General features: G+C 25.8%; 1 protein-coding gene across 1 annotated transcript in view; it reads right to left on the minus strand.

The window, feature by feature from the left end:
• The window catches only part of LOC107445915 (uncharacterized), a 33,937-nt gene extending 15,529 nt beyond the window's left edge, over positions 1-18,408 (minus strand). The window contains exon 1 of the mRNA XM_016060407.3: positions 18,278-18,408. Within this exon, the coding sequence (XP_015915893.2) occupies positions 18,278-18,404 (127 nt within the window). The 5' untranslated portion in view covers positions 18,405-18,408. The remainder of the gene's footprint in view (positions 1-18,277) is intronic.
• Positions 18,409-22,868: the final 4,460 nt, after the last annotated feature.

Here is a 22,868-nt window from a genome sequence, read left to right on the forward strand (position 1 = left end):
AGCACTTTGAAGAAAATAAATAGGAATGAGATAAAATGTTGTACTATTCCCCACAAAACTGTAAAAAATTCCGGATCAAATTACTGTAGAAAGTACTCTCAACCTGAGTGTAGCATTCAAAAAATCCATTCTACTGTAAAATCCATTTTTATCGTAATTTTTTTTACTGTCAACTTTACAGTAATATTTAATTACAGTGATTCAGGGATTTAATAGTAAATATCACTGCAAAAATTACGAATTATTAGATTTTTTGTTTTGTAAAACTAGACGATAAAAATAGATTTTACGGTAAAAAGTAATGCCACTCTGAGTGCCGGTACTTTTTGTCAAGATTTCATCTGCAATTTTTTACAATGTATGCAAATACACCCAAACAGCATCGGTGGATTTAAATTATTCTCGTATGCAACTTAATACCAAAAACTCTGAGAACTCCAAAGGAATTCCAAACCACTGAATTTCCAAACCACGTTGTTAGAATAATGTGGTTCAAGCATAAAGCATATCTAGACAGAAATTTAAAAATATTTCAAATATTTAAAAGCTTACTTTTGAGATTGCCTTTGGAAAAATGCTATATAATGACTCTCAGCAGAAAGAAATTTTTTTTGTATGCATGCATTTAGGGAAACACTTATTGACATTGCTTTTTATTTGCAAAAAAAAAAAAAATGTCAAAAGTACGATTAGAATTTGCTTTGCGATACAACAAGCATCGAATTCATTCCGTACCCCCCCCCTTACATCACTTTCCCTACTTTTTTATTAAGTAAGTATAAAGCAAAAATAGATTTTTGGTAATAGAATCAAAAATGCTACAACTGAAAAATTAAGTGTGTCATTTTTAGATGGTAATTTTGCTTGATTAATAAAATTCGCATCATTTTAGTTTTTTCTTCCGAATTTTTAGGTAAAAAAATAATTAAACATTGAATTAGAGCTTTTATTAAAAAATTATAAATTATTACTTCTAAATAAATAATTGTCTTTTTGCTAAAATTAGCAATTAACAGTTAATTTTTTTTCTTATTGAGGAAAAGCTAAGGATTAATAGTGAAACTAATTGTAGCAGAAGTTTTACTAAGTCTACCATTATTTTACATTTTGTGTCGATTTTATTTTATTTATTTATTTTTATACTATTATAATTTTTTTTTTGCAGTTTTGGAGGAAATGAATAGCAGAAGCAATATAGCTCTGGCATTGTATGATTTTTAGTTTTTTGAGTTTGAGTTCAAAACGCAACAGCTGCTAAAAAAAGTTTTTAGAATGTTTATCCAAGTCCATTGTACGTCCGCAAATAGTTTTTTTTTTAAAGTAGATTTCTGAACAACCAGATCAGGAAGGCCAACCAGGAAAAAAATATTGATTTGGAGTGGTTGGTATTGCCCCGTCCTCGCTTAATATTGCGCTATTGCTACAACGTTTTCTAAGGAGCAAAACATTTAAGAATTTGAATGATAATCAAAAACACCAAGTGATTTCAATCATTTACGCACTTATATACATAACAAATTCGCGTTGATAACAAGTTTGATTTCATCTTTAAAGCTAATTAATAAATAATTTGTTTAAGTTTAATATTAAAAAAACGATGTTACCTTTTTCCCCCCTAATACCTACACTTCCTCACGAGCAGGTCGTTGAGTTGCAAAAGCCGGGGAGTCATCCCAAAACTGTGATGGTATGTCTTCGGATAGACTTAAGTCTGATAGATAGTCTTCAATAGCACATTGTGCAGTACAAGACGATGCAAATAAAGTACTATTACACTTCCAGAAAAGTGAGTTCTACGTTGAACCATAAAATTAACCCTATCACTAATATCGTGCAAATAAGATGACAAATTGAACCATGTTTCTGTTTTGAGATGAACCGTAGCATTGCAATCACTTTTAAGCAGGCTTAACTTGTAAGTTTCAGCTTGACACCACCAAAATTATATTATATTATGATTCAAAGTATTTCTTCACTAATAAGCAGGGCAGTCATAAATTACTTTATGGCTATGGGTAGCTAAAATTATTTTATTCAAATTAAAATAACCTTGTAAAGCAGTGATAAAAAAAAATTTGAATAAGTCACCATATCCTATTTTTAGATTTTGAAATTAAGATGTTTAACAAGAACGTAAAATGTATGGGAATTGAGCTTACAGAAACTAATCAAACCATATTTTACCCCCTTGAGTTACGTAAAACGAACGAACGTTTTGGTTTTTGATTTTAAATCTTTTTATTTATGTCAACAAATTATTTCAATAAATGATTTCTTCCATTCTAACTATAAGTTATTTGTTATAAAACAGTTTTAAAAAAGATGTAGTTTATTAAAAAATGAAGATTTTTGGTAGACCTTAAAACTATTTCATTTTTTGCAGAGAGAAAACTATTCTAGAGCAGCATGGTATTGACATTTCTGGCTTAAAAAAACAGCAACATAATTCTGGTGATAATAGCCTAAATATACGATACTTAAACCATTAATTTGGTAATTTTCCGCTTCATATGCTAATAGTTTACCGGAAATTTTGGTTTTCAAAAAATAGTTCTTATCACGCAATAAGTGAAAAATACAAATCTAAAAAGTAAATTAGGGATAAATGGTTTAATGTCATGCTCTAAGGTATAATGATAAAATTATTAAATTTTCTCACAATTACCAAGTTTTATTATTTATTATAAAACCATATTTTATTGTTAATTTTATCAAAATCATTACCAAAGTTCTTCGGTCAAAACTACTGAGTTTTTTCGTATTTCCTTAAAGCCGGAAACACGTTAAATTTTACTATATTCTGGCCGTTTTGATAAATTTTCTCAGTACTCCACTTGTCTCAAAATAAATTTAAGACCATGCATCTTCAATCGCATACATATTTCACAAATCTAGTTCATATATTTTATAAGAATTGAATACGAAAATTAAATTATGTCTGGTGCATAGTTTGAACTTCAATTTCTTTCACTGAAATTTATTGAAAACTTTAATGTATTTCTACATTTATTAAAAATACCGACTTAGTCAATTTCATTACAGAAAAGTGAGATTAATGTTAGACATTAGGAATGAAAAATATTTGTTGTTTAAATTAATCCGTCCGTAATCATTCGCAACGCATTATTTGATAAAGATCCATTAAGTGCTTTATGTTAGGAATTGGTCCTTTTAAAATTTGGAAGAAATATTATCTAAGCACTAATGATGGTTTATAGAATTATTCAATGATTTATTGAAGTAATTATAAAATGAGGGTTATTTTGAATTAAATATGCAAGCATTGACAACAAATATGTAGTTTCATTTTTAACTTCATACTACCTAAGTGAGAACATTGCTGAACATTTGAAAAATAAACAATAAATAAATAAATAATCAAAAATAAATAAATAATCATAAATAAATAAATAATCATAAATAAATAATTAATCATAAATAAATAAATAATCATTAATAAAAAAACTGGTTTTATTATTTTTCATAATTTGACTGAATTATAGTTTAAAAAAAATTTGAAAGAATCAGTTAAAACTCATCTAAATAAGAAAAAATGTATTTTATATTGACGTATGTATGAAATAAGATGCAAACTGTAAATAGTGCTTATTTTTTTAAATCGTTTTTTTAATGTTCATAATCTCGATAATAGCCTCAATTCTTATTCGATTTACTTGTAAATTTTATTTAATATCATTATATGTTAATATCAATGCATGAAATCAATACAATCTAAAAATACATAGCATAGAATACCTGGCGTTACTTTACTGTTCTACAGTACTTTCTATAATTTACAGTTTTACCGAAATTACTGTACTTTACAGTTTTACAGCACTTCAATACTTAAATTGCCTTACTATTTGTCATTACTTTAATGATGCTTTAGAATTATCATATACTTTGCCTACTCAATAAATAGAAAAAGACTTTTGATTTTTTCCAATCGTCTTAGACATTTTATATAATTCTAGACATTTTATATAATGACTATGCATTCTATACTCTGACTCGGCATTCTAAAGAATACCAGATTTTGCTCATTGACATTTACATATTCTAAAAATACAGTAAAGAAATAACGCTAACCGACGGTGACTTAACTCCTGAATACACGTAGGATATTTTAATTCCATTTAAAATCTTTAAATGATTGAATATCAACCCTTGATTTTAAGGAGGTTTCAATTCAATATAACGCAAACTACATTAATGTTATCAAAAAAATCTGTAATATTAACTTTCAATAACTGCAAAATAAATTTCTCTTTTTTTTCTCCAGAAAATTTGATTAAACTGTTCAAAAACTGTTTTATCAACTTAACTGTTTTTCAACTTAAGCATTCTTTATATGACTAGGCATTTTTTGCAATTGCTATGACTAGTCATTCTGCAGAATGCCAAATTTCATACGTCAACATAGTCAAGTAATATAGTTAACGTCACATGTAGGATATTTGAATTCCATTTAAAGTTTTTAAATGATTAAATATCAATTCTTGATTTTAAGGAAGTTTTTCTTCAGTACAACGTAAACTACATAAATGGTATCAAATTATTTTTTATAATATTAACTTTTAATAAGTACAGAATAAATTTCTCATTTTTTTTCAAAACCTTTAATTCAACTGCTTAAAAACTATATTGTTTTAAGAAATTTATAATAATGCAAACACTTTTTGCATTGGAAGGGGCTCTATCTATCTTTTACTTACAAAAATGAAGAAAAAATGTGACCTCGCACTAGAAAAAAAGCTTTTCTTTTAAAAATTGAAGTTGAAATGAAAACTTTACTGTTTACATACATTAGCAGAAGACAAACACTCTAAATATTCAACAATATTTAAACTACTATAAATTTAATCAAACAATTTATTAATGCTCAAGTCTATTCTACTACTATAGTTCGGCCCAGACAGTATGTAATACTTTGTTTACCAAAAATAAGGCATTATTATTCTTAAAAATTCTTTAGTTTGTTGTGGTCGTTGTCATTTCATTAAGACAGCGCAATGCCTCAGTCTCTGCTTTACACATTCACTCACAAACTATTGTAGAAAAATGATTTATTATCTCAGGTAATAAATTATTCGTTAGCTTTATATACTTTATTTTATTAAATGCGATATAAAGTAGAAAGCAGCAATTTTTATTTTTATTTTAGCAAGTCATTTAATGAATAAAATATTTTTAAAATGCTAAGTTCAGTTTTTAAGAAAGATAATAAGGCACATGAAATCCCTTTTGAAGTAACAAAAATTTATTTGATTAAAAAAAATAATGTCTGATTTCGTTGTCACTAATTAATAGGTATATATATAGTCAATTCTTTCATAATTATGATTGTATGCTAGTAAGTGAAAATTCGGTAAATTGATCAAAAGTTATTTAGGTGTTCCGTCTTATTTAATTTTTTTCAGGCAAATGTAAACCATTGCTTCAAAGCTACTTTTATTGTAAAGAACAATTTAGCTCTTATGCAAATTATATAAATATTTTAAACTGAACTAGTATTATAACGAGAGACTTTCTTTTTACACATTTCTGAAGACAAAAAAAAATCAAAGATAGCCACTTTATTTTGGCTCTGAGCTGACAGAAATAACTTACACCTCACCTGTAAGTCTTTTCAAAGAAATTTTTTTCACATGCTACAATCAAAACAACAAAAAAATGCATAATCTATTTTTGGGTTGAAATAATAAAAAATTGTGACAAATAGGAATGGCTTGGATTTAACGCAAATCCCAAAACGATAAAAGTTAAAGACAATTGACAAAATAATCACAAAGGAAAAAGAGCTTTTGTTAAAACTACACGTCGCATTTCTAGGGCTGTAACAAAAACACATTGGACTGTGAATATTATTATTATTATTATTATTATTATAATATATATATAAATAAATAATTATATAATTAAATAAATATATAAATAAATAAATATATAAATAAAAATTTATATAAAAAGTAACACCCTGAATGACTTTTGATCTAATGTTTGGGGTTTCACGCACTAGGACTCAAGTTTAATAGTTCACAGGACTGACTAGCAACCTCAATTAGGCTTATCAATAAGAGCACACGATATCTTAAATTACGAAATCAGACACAAAATCGTATTTTTTCAGAATAAAATAACCATATGTTTTTTGACAGATTTGTATTATTTACCATTGATTGTGCCAAATCTGTGAAGTATGCTCCCAGTTCTTAAGAATGATTACTGAATTGTATANATATTCATGGCAAGTTTTAATTTATCTAACTAAATATTTAACACGTCGATAAAAAGCTAATGGAAACGATTATGGTAATGTGGTAATGTAGTATATTATCCTGATTTACTTTGAGCCTGGAGAAAAGGCAGCTGATTTTGTCAATATTTTGATTAATTGGGTTTCAGTAAAAGTGTCTGAGGTAAATAAAGAAAGTAAGATCAACGTGCAGTTGATAAGAAGTTTTTCGAAGTTAATAGGGAAGTGTAGAAAATGGAGTTGCTTTCAGTAAATCCAAACTAGTGGAAAAAGTTATTAAAAGCAAAACTGTTTAACAATAACAGTTAATAAACTATTTCTAAATATATAACTTACTAATTACCATAAAAAATTCCATTTATAAAAATTTTGGAGAACATAGTTGAGTAAGCGAGTGTTTTCAATTAGAAGTTTTTATTTATTTATTTATCTATCTATCTACATCTATATACAGAGAGAGAAATTTTAGTGAAAAGAAACCGATTTTGGAAGTAACACTAAGATTTATTTTTTAATATTTATGGTGTACTTAATTAAATACTCTGTACATTTATTGTTCTTTTATAAATTAATAAAAATTATTACCAGAAACACTTCACTCATATTTTAAATAATACTTTAATTATTTACTCAATAATGTATTTAATGAATTTCTTTGTCTTAAAGTTGAGAATTAAACAATAGATATATTTAATCGTCTTGAACTCTATTTACTTTCGTTTTTTAATTAGTGTCAAAATTCGTTTCAATTGCAATCTAAAATCTTTCATACAAAGGAAATTATTACAGTTCAATTTGCTTAAATTAAATTTCCTGTTTGTAATTAGGAATAAACAAACAGTAGATAAACTGCAAAAAATGAATGAAAATATTTTAAAGTAAGTAGTTTTAATTCAACTATATAAATGAATATAATAAAATATTTACTGAACTTTATTACTCAAAAGAATTATATATTTCAACATATAAATTCAATTTCGTTTCAACTGTAATCTAACGAAATTCCTTTCGGTTAAATTATTTTTCAATTACTCTTTTAAAATGGATTCCATTTCTACGGAAATTAGGAGTTACGATGGAAGATATGTTTTTTCTAGAACAATCTGAAGTCATATATAGATTGAACCAAAAAATAAAAGTTGAATAAATGCTGAAGTTTATTTTATTTTTTAATATCTCATTAATTTCTATTTTTATTCAGAGCTAACAAAATGACAAATAAAAATTATCATTACATGTTATTGACATTATCATTAAATCACTGTCATTAAATTATTATCATTATATCATTACAGGTTATAACTAAGACAATAAATTCAAATATTTTATTATTATAAGAAATTAAAAAAAGGGGAAAGTGTCATTTTCCAAAATCAGAAGAGTATTATAACCGAAATTTAAAGAATGATATAATATAAAACATTTGAACTCAATTTAATCGAGTTTAACTTCTATAAATGTTCTTATGTTCTTAAAAGGCCTTTGTAGTAGATAAACAGAAATTTGACTGTAAAACTGAAAAGATATTTATAAAATAAATAGCGATTCTTTAATTTACTAAATTACCAACTAAATATTATTAAAATGCATAATACGCAAAGTTTATCTATTTATATGGATATGGTGTATTTATTTATAATAACTAATTAGATATTCTTACATATATGGTCATAGTATGTATAATGCACATATTAAGTCACATGTTTGGGTACATTAAAATTGAAGGGCTTTAAGCAATGTAAGGATAAACCACACGTTTGTTTTAAGATCATTTTTGGTTAAAAACAACATGATTTCCAAGTAAGCTATAAGATTTTCTGGTATATTTTGCTTTTACCTTGTGAAAATTTCGGAAACTTTTAAAGTGCCTATCAGGAAAAAATAATACGAAACAATTTGGGGTAAACATATAATTTTTGAAAAAAGTGTGGCGTAGCACTTTATTGCCTTACTTACTACAATTATGCAATAGCTGTAGAAAATATAAATTTTGGGCACAGAATTTTATTAATTATAATTAAGCAGCAAAAATTAATTTAATAACATCATAACATTTAAGTAACCTACTGAAGTTTAAATAATTATTCAAGATGTAACAATATTTTCATTTTACGAACAAGAAAGAAAAGAAACTATTTTTGTAAATCTAGTATGGTAGTAAATACACTGAGGAAAAAGTATGGTAACTACTGAAATATGGTAAAATTTACTGTATTTTTGGTCCTATGGGAATTCCAGAAAGCTCGACAATTTTTACCGAAATACTTTGGTAATTACTTTGATAAAATGAACAATAATATGTTTTATTATATGCGATGAAATTTGGTAAATGTGGTAAAGTTTGGTAATTTAATTATAATACATTAGAGAATGGCATGAAAATCATTGGTTCTCGTAAATTTACTTTTCAGTTTTGTATTTTTTACTGAATGTGTGGTAATAAGAATATTAATTTTGAAATCTAGAAATTTTGGTAAACCATTACCATATGAAAAGAAAAATAAAAAGAATTATGTTCTTTTTTCCCTGTAACGTTATTAACATATAGTACTGTCATTTTACCAGAATTTTTTTCTCCATGAACAAGTATTGAATTTGAAATGTGGTACGAACATTGGAAATATAGTACTGGCACTTAATATAATCATTGTACTATACTTTCACTGCAGATCAACCAGTATGGTCTATGTCATAAAAAGTCATTTACTCATGTTCGGTATCGTTGATGATTAAGCATTTTAAAGTAATGTTTATTAAAGCAGGATTTGGATATTTTTTTAATTAATTACATACCTTATTTTGTAACTAATTAGAGAAACTACAGCTTTTACGTCTAATTCTAAAGGTTGGTATAACAATGACTTGGCTAATTAATTTAATAAATTTTTTTGCCGATTTCCAAAATATTATAATCAATTATTTATGCACTAATGTTAATCAAACACATACTAATAACACATGTATAATCAGACACATAATTATTATAATATAAATATATAAATATATATAATTACATAAAATCAAAACAACAGGGACAATTTTAAAAAAAATGATGAGAATATATTTATTTAACGAATCTAATTTTGTCCGTCAAACAAGCTTGTATTTGTTAAGCAAGCTTGTAAAAACAATTTCACTTCTTAAAAGAGTTATTTTTTTACACATGAATGAAGCTTTAAATAATGAAAAAAATCTCAAGTTATCTTTTTTACAGTTTTGCAGATCCCATTTTCTACTTATGACTTCCTTATTTGTTGAAAGTTTTTCCGCAATTTTCTTTTCTGAATAAAGAATGAAAAAAATACTTATTTCCTATTTATTGTGTTCGTTGTATTTTTGAGTATTTTCAACAAAAATAATTATAATCGATATCTGTTAAAACCTTAATGGCACTAAACATTGCTTAATTAGAAATAATTCCATGCATTTAGAAAATGAGGGCTACATATCTTAATTTGCTATGTGTATTGACTTTCATTTAAAATGTGGTCATTTATTTAATATTTGTGATATTTTTAACTGTGAAAATGAAAAAGAGCAAGCCATAAAGGTGGTATTTATTTAAATTAAGATACAAGATGGAATTTTGAATTATTAAGTAAAAAGGGTCAAACAATAGAATTATATCATTTCCGAAACATGAAAAGTGAAAAGGATCTCTTTCATGAAATTCTTTGCAATGGAAAACAGCATTCTACACTAAGGCTAAACCTTTTTTTTTAAAAATAAATAAATAAAGATTTTAGAGCTTGTATGAAGGAAGATCATTTAAATTGAGCAACTATGTAAATACTGAAAGCTTATTTTTTAAAACAAATGATTCGATAGTTTTATTGGAATACTGAGTTGTTGGGGATATTCATGGCAAGTTTTAATTTATTTTTATAGATATGATTGATGCATTATTGTTTTTTTTTTTTCAATTATTTTTTTAGGATACTTATGAGATAATATTAGGTTTTTCTTTAAGGATATATGAATTCGCAAGTCGGAAAAAGTGCGTATTTTTTAATTCAAAAAATTAAAGAAAGGAATTAATGATATTTTTTTAACTGAATTTAGTATACTTTACAAGCATTAAAAATTACTTTTCTTTGTAAGTAAAAAGAAGTATTAGTCGGTGTGCTTACAAAAAGGAAGTGACGCTGCGTTTAATCACTTGATACTCTACCAATCTGGAAAGTTTTTCACAAAATTAAAGCTATTTTTTTAGAGTAATAATACAATTTTAAAAAAAACTGATTTCGAACAGAAATGGTGTGTACCTGATTAAAAACTTCACTCGCTACAAAAATGTATGAAAAGGAAATAACAGTCGACTTGCTTCAAGCTCTTAAAAACAGTCTCCCATTTTCAAGACTTTCCAAATGTAAATGAGAAGAAACATAAGTGAATTGAAATATAAAATGAAAAGTTGCCAACGAAGAAAGAAAAATATAGGTGAGAAGCATAACTGAAACAGATTTAACCCTCTCGGTCATTGTGGTTTTTCTTGTTTTATTTCTCAACTTCATTTTTCCATTTTTCGTAGGCAACTTTTCGTTTTATATTTCAAATCACTTTTGATTTTTCTCACTCATGTCTGGCAAAGTCTTGAAAACAGGCACCTGTTTTTGAGCTCTTGAAGCCTGTCGACTGTTATTTTCTATTTATATGTTTTTGAAACGAATTAAGTTTTTAATCAGGTACTATCCTACCTCTTCAGTTTCTTGGTATTATTAATAATTTAATAGGAAATTGTGGTTGTTCAAATTTTATATCTCTCGATTTTTTGCAAAGATATTTCAAACTTTGGCTTTACCTCAGTACTCAAAATTTTATTTGTATATGATAATTTTTTAATATCCAAAAATATGTGCAGTAGACCAAGAAGTCGAACAAATACTCTCGAAAAAAGTAGTTTTGAGCATGTAGTAAGAGTTTGTTGAAATTGTTCGAAAATCTCCAATTTCAAAATTATAATGTGAGATCTACAAATTCAATTTTATAACGAGGCACTTTTTTAAGTGACGTAAATCTGCAATTTGAAAAATTATCACATATTCTTCAAATGCTTAGCTTTTTAAAAAAAATGCTATAAACAATATTGATTTTCAGAACTTTCCAGGCAATGAGATCTTAATTCAACACGATGTTCAAAACCTGTAGCTTAAATAGATTTAGTTAGTAATCGTAAGAAGACCTTCTAATAAGGAAGGCTTCTGATATGGCTTCTTCTTAGAGAGGAAAGTACTTTTAATACAGAATTAATTAGAATTAATATTTCAATTAAATTAATAACATATTCCAGCCAGCTATTATGTTTGAAATTTTTTTTATTTATTTCCAAAATGATATAAATGAAATAAATTTTTTTTCTATAAGTCATGGAAATATTGTATCATAAGTATGTAAATATTGTAAAAAAAGGTTGTAAATATTGTATAATAATAATAAGTATGTACTCAAGGTTTTCCGTAATGATCGCCCAGAATACGATTTTTATAATCATTATCAAACAAAAAATTATTTACATGTGGGGTTACAAATTACTATTTTACCATAGGAAAAAACACAAAACGCTATGAAAATCTGATAAATTACAGTAAAGAAGAGCAGATTTAATCAACTAGATAGGTTTTTTCGCGGAAAAAAAAAACAGAACAAATTCGAAAGATGATTCAAATTTCAACCTCCTGCCTCATGTTTCTTACATACATCATTCACTACTGTAATTTGTCAGATCTCGATAGAATTTTTTTCTTGCGTGAATATTAATTTGTGGACTCCAACGTGAATAATTTTTCGTTTTTCTTTTAGATAAGAATTCTAAGAACACACATTAAGGATAGTCTTTACGGAACATCATGCATAGTTTCAAAGCTTTTGCATTGATACTTGAAATGAAATACTAAATTTTAGGTTTGCAAGGATTGAGATCGAAATCAAGTTGACGTTGAGGTCAAAATTAAGTATAAAAATACCGAGCATCTAATACTGTGTAATATCTTGAAAGCCTACCTACTTTTCTTTTTATTACAACTATTGTGTAGTATACAAAATTAAAATTTTATCTAGTTACAATAAAATTAAACAGTTTTTATCGATTTATAATTTGTCCGAGAAATCTGAATAGTTTTTAACTATTGCATGGGGAAAAAATTAGTAAAAATCATTCCGAAATCTCCCTTAATAATTTTTCACCCACAATAGGCAATCAATTTATGCCTTAGAATTTAGGCATTCATGTGTGTTTCGTATTTTTGATATTACATTTCACTCAAAAGACAAGTAAACTCCTGCATCCACAAGACAAATTTGCTTTTGTGGGAGAATTTTTGAGGGCGATTCCCTTTCCCTCTCAATGCTTAGAAACGAAAATCGCTTACATTAAATGCCCGACAACAACTGAACTTATTATCCAACTATTTCTGGAGACATTTAATGCCAACTCTGTGCTTTTGTAAAGTATAATGGAAACCGTTAGTAGCGTGAAAAAGTCTCTAACCAGAATATTTCGTATAACTTCTTTTATATTTTGGTGGTCAATATACATAACTTTAAAAAGATGCAGACATCTTTTGAAAGACGTTGAAGAAACTGCTCTGTATTGAAAACCCAATGTTTCCTTTTTAAGCAAATAATTTTCACTTTAAATTTCGTATTTTAAATGGTAATAAACTGGTTGAAAACTTTTAAACATTACCGTTCCTGAAACAGTAGGGATTCCGGCGAGAGTTGCCTATGTTGGAAACATAAAGCTGTGATACAATCTCAATCCTCATTAATGTTTTATACATTTTAATCAGCATTGTAATATTAAAAAATAAATTGAGAATAATACATTTTTTATTTTAAACATTGCATTCATAATATTAAATAATGATAATACATAAAATTAAATTGCAAAAAACTTGAGTTATGTCACTTTATCTACACGTAACAATTTTAATTTACTATTTTAAGTGAAACTAAATTGTTAGGGATTTTAAAACAAGATCTATCATTTAGAATTCTTACAAATTCAAATTCTTGAATCAAAGTAATTAAAATAATCCTTAAGCCTTCGTGGCAGTAGTTACTCGCTGACCTCATTTAAGATGATTAGCAATTTCATTGTCACAACTTATTGTCATTTTAAAGGATTAGCAACTTCGTTCGCTATGAGTTTATAAACTTGTTGCGAAATTTAAATTATTTAATTTATTATATTAGTGGCTATTAAGAACAGAATCCTGAGACAGGGGAATAAAACATTCATTTTAAATAATTTATTGATAATACTGATAAAATTCATGATATAGAAAAGCAATTTTAAGATTATGAGCGTTGTTCAAAATCTTAATATTTCACCCAATAATGTCCGGTCACGAAACGTGGTCTATAAATGGAAAACAAAAATTGGTAGTGCATATTTCTTTCTAATTCCTGTGTTATGATTTAAAATTCACATACAAATATTTGTATTATTAATATATGATGACAGATAAAACTTCCTTGTTTTCGCATTATAAATTCGATTAATAAAACATTTGTGCTACGACATTTTTCTTTTTTGCTTACAGAAATCATATTTTTGTAATGTTACTACAACTAGCTTGATACAGCCCGTAGTCAAATTTTACCACTAATCTTGGATAAATTTTTTTCTGGCTGCATTGCTGTATCAAAGCCAAATAATATAGTTTCTTTTTCATGAGTCTCTGCCTTTCTCTTTCTGCCTTGGAAGTCAGTTTGAGATGGCCTCTTTAAAAAAAAAAGTAGTCGACAAGTACTGCCTTAAAAAAAAAAGAAAAAAAAAAAAGAAAAAAAAAAGAGGCAATCTCAAACTGACATCTAGCAGCAGCGCTACACTTTTAAATAGACGCTGAGTTAATGAGTTAAGAAACTATAATATGTGTTAGCTCTGATGTTGCAAAAGGAAACTTTGGTGCACATGCTTAGATGCTATACACAACAAAAAATTTCGGCAAAAAGTAGTAAAATCCGTTTTTACTGAAACATGTAACGAAGCAAAAAATATGATATGTCGTAATTTTTACAGTAATAATTATGCACCGAAAGTGGCGGTATTTAATACAATAATTTGATCCGAAACTTTCGCAGCTTATAGCTTACAAATCGATACAATTCGGAATATTTTTGATCCTAAAACAAATTTAAAACATAATGTTGAATTATAAAAAACTACAAGTACATCATAAAGCACGCAATCGAATTTGAAACTGTACAAATCGAAATCCATAGCCTAAATAAGCTGAAAGTATATTTTTCAGAAGATGAAAATCTTCGGTTGTAAGAATTTTTTAATCCGAATACCGTTTTAATCCAAATACCTTTCTAATCAAAATCTGATTTAAAGTTTCTGTTGTTCTTTTTAAAAAAAAATTTTTTTTTCACCGCTGCTTAATTTTTCTTTTTTTCTTTCTCAATTTTAATAATATGCTATCATAGCACAGCTATATAAGAGAACTTCAATAAAAACAATACTAAATAAAATTTTTGTATTGCATGACTACATAAAATTAATAATTTTATGCGAGTAATAAAGAAGCGTTTTGTTAGTTGGTGATGTTGGTTGCTTTGGTTTTTCTAAAGATATATGAAAGTTTTAATTTTCGTTGTTTCATCAATCTTTTTATTATTAACAGTGTAGTTTAGTTTAACCATCATGGTTTACATTTTTATTAAAAGGGAGCGCTTTATATTATCTGTGCCTGAAGTATGTAAGATAGTAGTTTTGCTAAAGAAGCATGAAAGTTTTAATTTTCGCTGTTTCATCAATCTTTTCGTTATTAACAGTGTAGTTTAGTTTAGACATCATGGTTTCCATTGTTACTAAAAGGGAGAGTTCTATGTTATATGTGCAAGAAATATGTCAAATCGTAGTTTTGTTAAAGAATCATGAAAAATTTAATTTTCTTTGATTCATCAATCTTTTTATTATCAACAGTATGGTTTAGTTTAACAACCATTTCGGCGAAAACGTAGTGTGTTATGTTATCTGTACAAGAAATATATAATATCGTATTTCGAATGGAATTAGGAAAAAACCTTGCAAAGCTTGTAAAGGAAAATAAATCAATGAAATCCACTAACGATTCAGAATCAGATGCTGGTTTGTTCAAAAACAAAGCGAAAGAGTACTACTGTGTGAGGGAATAGCGCAAGTGAATTTTTAAAGAAATATTTTTATATCTTTGGTAAAAATTATAAAAAGAAGAAATTTATTAAATATTCATTTTAAGTTTGAATACTAAATTGCATTATTATTAAAGCAGAATCTTGTTTTTGAGAATTTGTTGATAAAATCAGATTAAAAATGAAAATACCTTTATGATCTGAATGTTACGATTACCTAAGTAGATTCGATCCCAGTTACTTATTATCGATACTTAATTACATTCAATTACTTACAATCGGGCAATCAAAGTTTATTCATAAAACATTTAACTAATACAAATTGCTTTGTTCAAATTCATATTTTGAATGCTTGCTTGTTTTTTAGAATACATAACAAATAAAGTTTTTTTTTATTAAATTCTTATTTCGTTTGTAGAGTTTATTTGGAAGCTGTGAAATTATGTAAGTTTTTGTGTTTTGGCTCATTTCTCCAAAAAATTACATTTTAGACTTCTAAACTAAATTAATATGCTTCTTTAAGATAGGAGCGCCCCCCTACCCTACATTTATTTTTTGACTCAACCTATAACTTATTTTATCCTTCAAAATGTTTATATACAGGTGTTCCATAATCCCTACCATTAATATATCTTTCAGCGCTCTTGTCAAAGCTAAAGGAAAAGCCCACACTAATAAATGTTAACAAATTAATGTTAAAGGGTGAAAAAGAAATGTTATGAAAATCTGAAGAATCATAGCATACATTAACAATGAAGATGAAATTAAAAATATTAAAATCTGTTTCATTTCTGAAGAAAGTGAAAAGTGATTATTAGAAGCATTTTAAAGTTTCATTTGGCAATTAAACTGGTTTTAATGCTTGGAATCCCGTATTTCGCAATCAGATTTTATTAACGCTTCTTTTTTTGCTTTGTTTGTTTACTTAAATATTATACATTTTACCTTTCGTTTCTTAACCCTTAATAGCCTTACGTAAATATTATCCTTACCGTAATACCCTTACTCAAATATTCATAAAAGCGGTGAATACGGAGCACCCTGTATGCATTTAGCTAGTTATTAAAAAGAATTTTATAATTTGAAACCCATTCAATTTATTTCTAACTTAGCGTACTATTAATATTTTAAATTTTGCACTTCAAAATTTTCTCTGACGAAAACTTGGTAAGAATCAGTTACATATCATAAATCTAGAATTAGATACATATGAAATAATTTTTGTCAATAATAATTAGTGTTATTATTTAATAACAAGATAAATTATTCTTTTTACTGCAGTTTAAATTCAAAGCATAGAATAAACTAATAAAAAGAGAATAAAGTAATATTACTTTAGCAGGAAATAATTTATAATTACTTTTAAGGAAGAAATAAAGTAATACTTCAAAGGACTTTTTAAGTAATAATAAACTTATTGACAATGTAACTTTCGAGGCTACTTATTTTATGCGATTCAAAATTAATAATTATTCAATGTTCAACCAAGATTTGTAAATTAAAATATAATACAATTCTAAAGGATTCTGTTCATTTTCCGCTGGGAAAGTATAAAGATTAATTATTTCATAAAGCGCAATGATGCATAACGGTTTAAACAGATATTAAAGATTAAATTTTATTTTCCTACTATGAATTTTTGTTTTCAAACTAATATCAATTTATATCACCTAATGAATTTTATTAACAAATAGTTAGATTTGAAATTAAAAGTTGGAATTTATTTCATATTTGTTGAGCTGACTTTGAAATTAAAATCACTAACATGGTTTAAATTAAACATTACACATTATTAAAATTTGGTTATATTAGAATAAAATATAAAATATACAGTTTAAAATTAATTAATAAGATATTTTCATTGTTTGTTAATTATACTAGTTTATCCATTTTTAACTTCGAATTCCTAGTATATATTTTTTTAAACTTTTTTCCAACTTAATTTAAAAACAATAGCACAAATTTTTTTTAATCAAACTGTATTGACCTGTAATTAAATTGAGTCGATATATAAATAAGATAGAAATGACCTTAGAAAGAATAAATTGTTTCAATAAAATTTTGTCAAAGTTTTTAATACATATATTTCTTCGATAAGCTTATTTTGTAAGTTGGATAAAAGTAATATTTCAAACATTTAATGTGCATTAATATTTAAAAATAAATAACAAGCAAACTTGCTCCCTTTAAAATATAATAATGAAAAGTATATAATGTTTTTAATTATTTTTTTAAATTCATGTTAACATCGTTCAGGATAAAGAATATAGAAGTTACTGCGATGATTATTTAAATTGAGTGAATGCTTTTTTCAATCATTTAAAATTAAATAAGAAATCTTGAAGGTAAGTTTCAGTGATTAATTATTTAGATTTTTAAGAATTTCTTAATTTCCTGTCCTCCTTTACTAATTCTGCTTATTTATTTTTTCCTTCGAAGATTTATCCATTATGCTTACAACTATTGGAGATTATATAATATTATTTTTTCCATTTCATATTGTTCATGTTATTATATACATTACTCACATATATATTTTACCAAATATACACGTTTTAAACTGAAAATGATTTTTTTCTTTGAAGATTTATCCATTATACTTTACAAGTCTTAGAGATTATATAATGTTATTTTATCCATTTCATATTGCTCATATTATGATACATTATTAACAGATATATTTAGGCAAATATACAAGTTTTGAATTAAAAATAAAAATTATAACTTGGAAAAAAGTCAAAGTATAAATTATTAAAAAATTCTAATGAATTGTTATGCCAGAAATGTTTCGAAACGTTTTTCTTTTAAAAGTTAATTTTTAATGTTCATTAAAAAGTGAAAAATCTTCTCAAATTCATTTTATTTAAGAGGAAATAATATTAATAAAATGAATATTCTCACCATAGACAAAAGCTGCTAGAAGAAGATGAATGTATAACAAATGTAGTACAACCATTGTGATCCACAGGTTGACAACTATAGCTTTGGTAAACGAAATGCAAGTTAAGAAATCATCTTTTAGATTCATACGAGCCCCCGTCTTCTATGACGTCACCTACCCTCTAACATCTGATTCGTCCCTTATTTTTCAGGTGCTCCGCTTCGGATGGTGATGCGAAACATGAAGTAAAATACTCTCTGAAATATTATTAAAACTTTTCTCGAAAAAAAAGTATTCGCAAAGTGTTCGAATTTGCTGCGTAAAAAAAATATTGAATATCAGATATCGGAGCAATTATGGCATCATTTTGTTAGCTTTTAAAACTGCGAACCATTATTTTCTTGTTTATTAACAGCTTTTTGATGTTTAAATCGAATAATTTCAGAAAATGGTTTATTATAGCTTTTAGCTCGGGTGTCAATTGCAGGGGGGGCTGGGTATATGTCCCACGCAATACTTAGAAATCTCCAAAAGTCATCCATCCAAATATTTCAGACAAATGAAAAAAAATTTCTAGAATTATCATTGATTTAAATTCAACAAAGTTAAAGACAAACTAAAAAATTCAAAAATATATATCATAATTACCATTTGGCAAATATTTAATGGATGGAAGAAAATTCTCTCGATTTTTTTTTCTAAGTGAAATTTAAAGAACTATTACAACTGAGTATTTTAACAATAACTTCTACCTAAAAAAGACTTGTCCGTACTAAGATGAACTGTTAATTGACTCTCAATAAAATTGATAGAATCGTATAAAAAATTCTTGTAATTAGTAAATAATTATTAAAATACAGTACATTAATGTCTTTTTCGTACTAAAAATGAATAGATCTTGAGAAAAATAAAGTAATTTAAATAACTGAAACTCGCAGATAAATTAATCAATATTGGTAATAATAGAGCTAAAATTATTTAAATTCAGAATGCTTTGTTTAAACGTAAAATACAAAATATTGCTGTATATGTAAGATTATGTAATATTATATTTGTATATTACAACATATTGATAAACACTATGATAGATGTTTTGAGAAACAAAACAGTATCAAGTTGTTTTTCCAGACAAATAAAGATCCAAAATTTAAACAAAAATTCGTTAATTAAAACTTCCTCTGTTTACCAATTTAAAATTAAATGTAAGTAATATGATTTCTGCCAATTTGATGGTCTAAAAATAATGATCTAAAACTGGGAAAAAAACACAATAATATGAGCAAACGATTTTATAAATGGCACAATTTGTAATCGTTTTCTAAATTTAAAATTTTTGTGTTTGCATAAATTATTATATTTTAAGTATAAGTTGTTATTTGCATAATTTATTTATTTTATTAAATTTATTTATTGCATTAAATTTATTTATTGTATTAAATGTATTTACTATATTGTAAATAATTGGATTGCAAAGGATTTTATTTAGTGTTTGTAAGTTGCTTAAAAATTAAACGTTCGTTTCAAAATAGTTTTTAGAAAAAAAGAATTTAGAGTAAAAAAAATAGAATTCTCGCACAAGAACTTCCCCCGTTCAATGAGTTTTAATGAGGCATGGTAGTTTTTAGGACTGGCAAAGAAAGCGTGTTTAGAATTTACTGAAAAGTTTAACACCTAAGAATAAGAATCGATAATCATTTTTAGAATTTCGCAGCTGATGCAGCTCTTTAAAAAGAACAAATGTAATACATTGGTTATCCAAACATTAAAATCATTTATTCCAATCATTATTCCAAACATTAAAATAATTTTTACTCGAAACCACGTTTGCGAATTCTGTGCCTTCTTGGCACCGAATTCGCAACTGAAATTAAATTTTTTTCTAATAATTTAAGCGAATCACATTCTCAAGTACTCAATAGATATTTTTTTAAAGAAAATAATGTTTATGAACTTTTTTTACTTTTAAAATTCAAATTTAAAGCTAATTTCAGTGCCTAACGTTAAAATGCTAAACGTTAGGCACTAGTGTTAAAGTGCCTAAATTTTTTACGGACTCTTGGCTACACTTTTGACTGTTTTAGCTAGATTGCAAGTATTACAAATATTTTGGCAGGATAAAATTCAAATCAAATTGGGTTCAAATTTATTTTGAAATTTTTTAAACATCAAAAACAGTCTAATAGTTACTGAAAAAATCTGTTAGATGATCGGAATTATCTTTGCACTAAAATCCAAAAAATGTAGAGCGTAAATTTTTTTTTATTGGTATTCAAAAATTTACCAATATTTGATTTCCTAAATTAATGAAATTTTAATGATGAATAACTGTTTCTCTTAGATCTAAATAACTGCAAATTTGAAAAACTGTTTGGAACTGTTTGGAAAATTTCACCTTTTACGCAGGAAAAAAAAATACCCGGTATTTCATGATTTCATAACCATAATTTAATAAAATGCTAAATATAATATTTTTAACTTATTTTGACCTAAATTAATACGAACTAATGAAAAAAATATTAAAAATAGGTTTGATAAAATTTTCGCGTTAAAGGATTAAAGAGTAATAACAATTGTAATGTGAATGAAAAAAGAATCGCATAATTCATTAAATTTGAGTTTATAACATAAATACTTCTTCTTAAAAAAATTAGTTTCTTTTAAAAACTTTTTTATTAATAAATAAACCTATTTTCAGTTTATTACTATTTAAGAAGTTATATTAAGAGAAAGTGATTTAAGTGTGTGAATTAAGACTCTAATTCTATTGAAACTGTTATCTATAAAAGAAAGATCTTTTAAAGAAAGTGGCACTAAATTGTAGCATTTATACTCCAATTAAAAGAATTTTCTGCGGCATAATAATGCGCCAGCAGCACATTAAGTTCTACTTAATAATATAGAAAATAAAATGAAGATAGGAAATGTAATTCTAATACAAATACAGTAAAATTCGTCGAGATTCACTATATACTCTGATTAAGGACTAGTCAGAAAGAGAGAATATCTATATTTTAAATGAACTTTTTTCTTTTAAAAATTTTTAAAATCCAAATTTGAAATTGTTTAGATACTCTTGTGTTAAAACCATTATGATCTCAAGTAAATATTAACTAATGTAAAACAAAATACGATGCTTATTTTAAGTAATACAACTTAAATTCGAAAGTCAAACTAAGTGTTAGTATCACCCATAACTTTTTTAAAAATATCCTATCAACATGGCAACAACAAATCCATGATAGAACAATGAATAAATAAATAAAAATAAATTTAAGAAACTAATAATAATATGAAGTGCGTCGTAACAGTCGCTGTCTTCTCGAGCAATTGCTACCAAACATGGTTCAATGATTGAACAATTTCAATAATTACTATTCAATGATTTTTAGGTGTGGATTACAGAAATCTTTAAAATCTTTTTTTCCTACTTAAAACATTATAAAATTATATCTCAAACTATGGAAAATTAGATCTTTATCTCACTTACAAAGTAAAACAAATCATACATAATTTCTTTTTTCATCACACTGAATTTCAAGTGATGCTAAAACTAGAAAGTTTTTCCTGGCATGATAATTTTTTCGTGGTTTTTTCTATTTTTTTAAACCTATCAAAGATAACTGCATGAAATTTGAAGTGTTTGTATTGTAATTAATTTACTTTAATTCATTTTTAAGAAAATTTTAAGACATTCCTAGATTTTTTTCATATTTTTTAAAATAAGTAATGAAAAGGGAAAGTATCAGATTAAACCAAAAATATTAAAGCAGACCAGCCTTATTCAAAATGAAGCAAAAATTTCTATTTCGAATTCTAATATTTATTATAATATTTATTATAATATATATATATAATAATATCAGAAATTAGAAATATTAATGGCTTAATAATTTCAAATTTCGCATTTTTTGAAGAAAAAAAATTAATCATAGAAGATTTGAGAGAATTTAATACGTTTTGTATGGTACAGCAGTATATAAAAAGATCCAAAACAATACACGCAGCTTTAAAATAATTTCAAAAATGCATTACGATGCATTATAATTTTAAAATGTCTTAAAAGGAATTATAAATACATTTAAAAATGCATTTTAAAATCATTTTAAAAATGTGTCCTGGACTAAAGGGTGCAAGCAATAGTGCATGCGAGAGAAATAAAGAAATGAATAATACACAAGTTCTGCATGACAACACGCCTTTCCATTCATATAAGTTTTAAAAAGTGGTTTTCTATGCATATTGTTAATGATTTTGGTTGTCTACATAAATCTCTAAACATCATTATTATCGAAAATACGTTAAGTCACCTACCTGGGAGAGGTTAACAGAAATAGCTATCATAAAATTATGCTTTTGCATAATTAATATTTAATATCGTAATTCTTTGTTTCAAATTTGACTTTTAAGCTGGGAACTTATATAATATCGTAGTTATATAATACTTTAACTAGATAACTATGCAAAAAGCGATTGTTTTGAAATGGTCAATATTTTACTGTTTTATCATATTGTATAAGTTTTCAAGTTCTAACACCTATTGCAAGGTTCTAGCTGTTGTTATTTGAAGAATTATTTAGTTAGTCAAGTTTTTTTTAATCACTTTTTTAATTT

The sequence above is a fragment of the Parasteatoda tepidariorum genome, chromosome X1, assembly GCF_043381705.1.
Source record: "Parasteatoda tepidariorum isolate YZ-2023 chromosome X1, CAS_Ptep_4.0, whole genome shotgun sequence".
In the NCBI taxonomy this organism is placed as follows: Eukaryota; Metazoa; Arthropoda; class Arachnida; order Araneae; family Theridiidae; genus Parasteatoda; species Parasteatoda tepidariorum.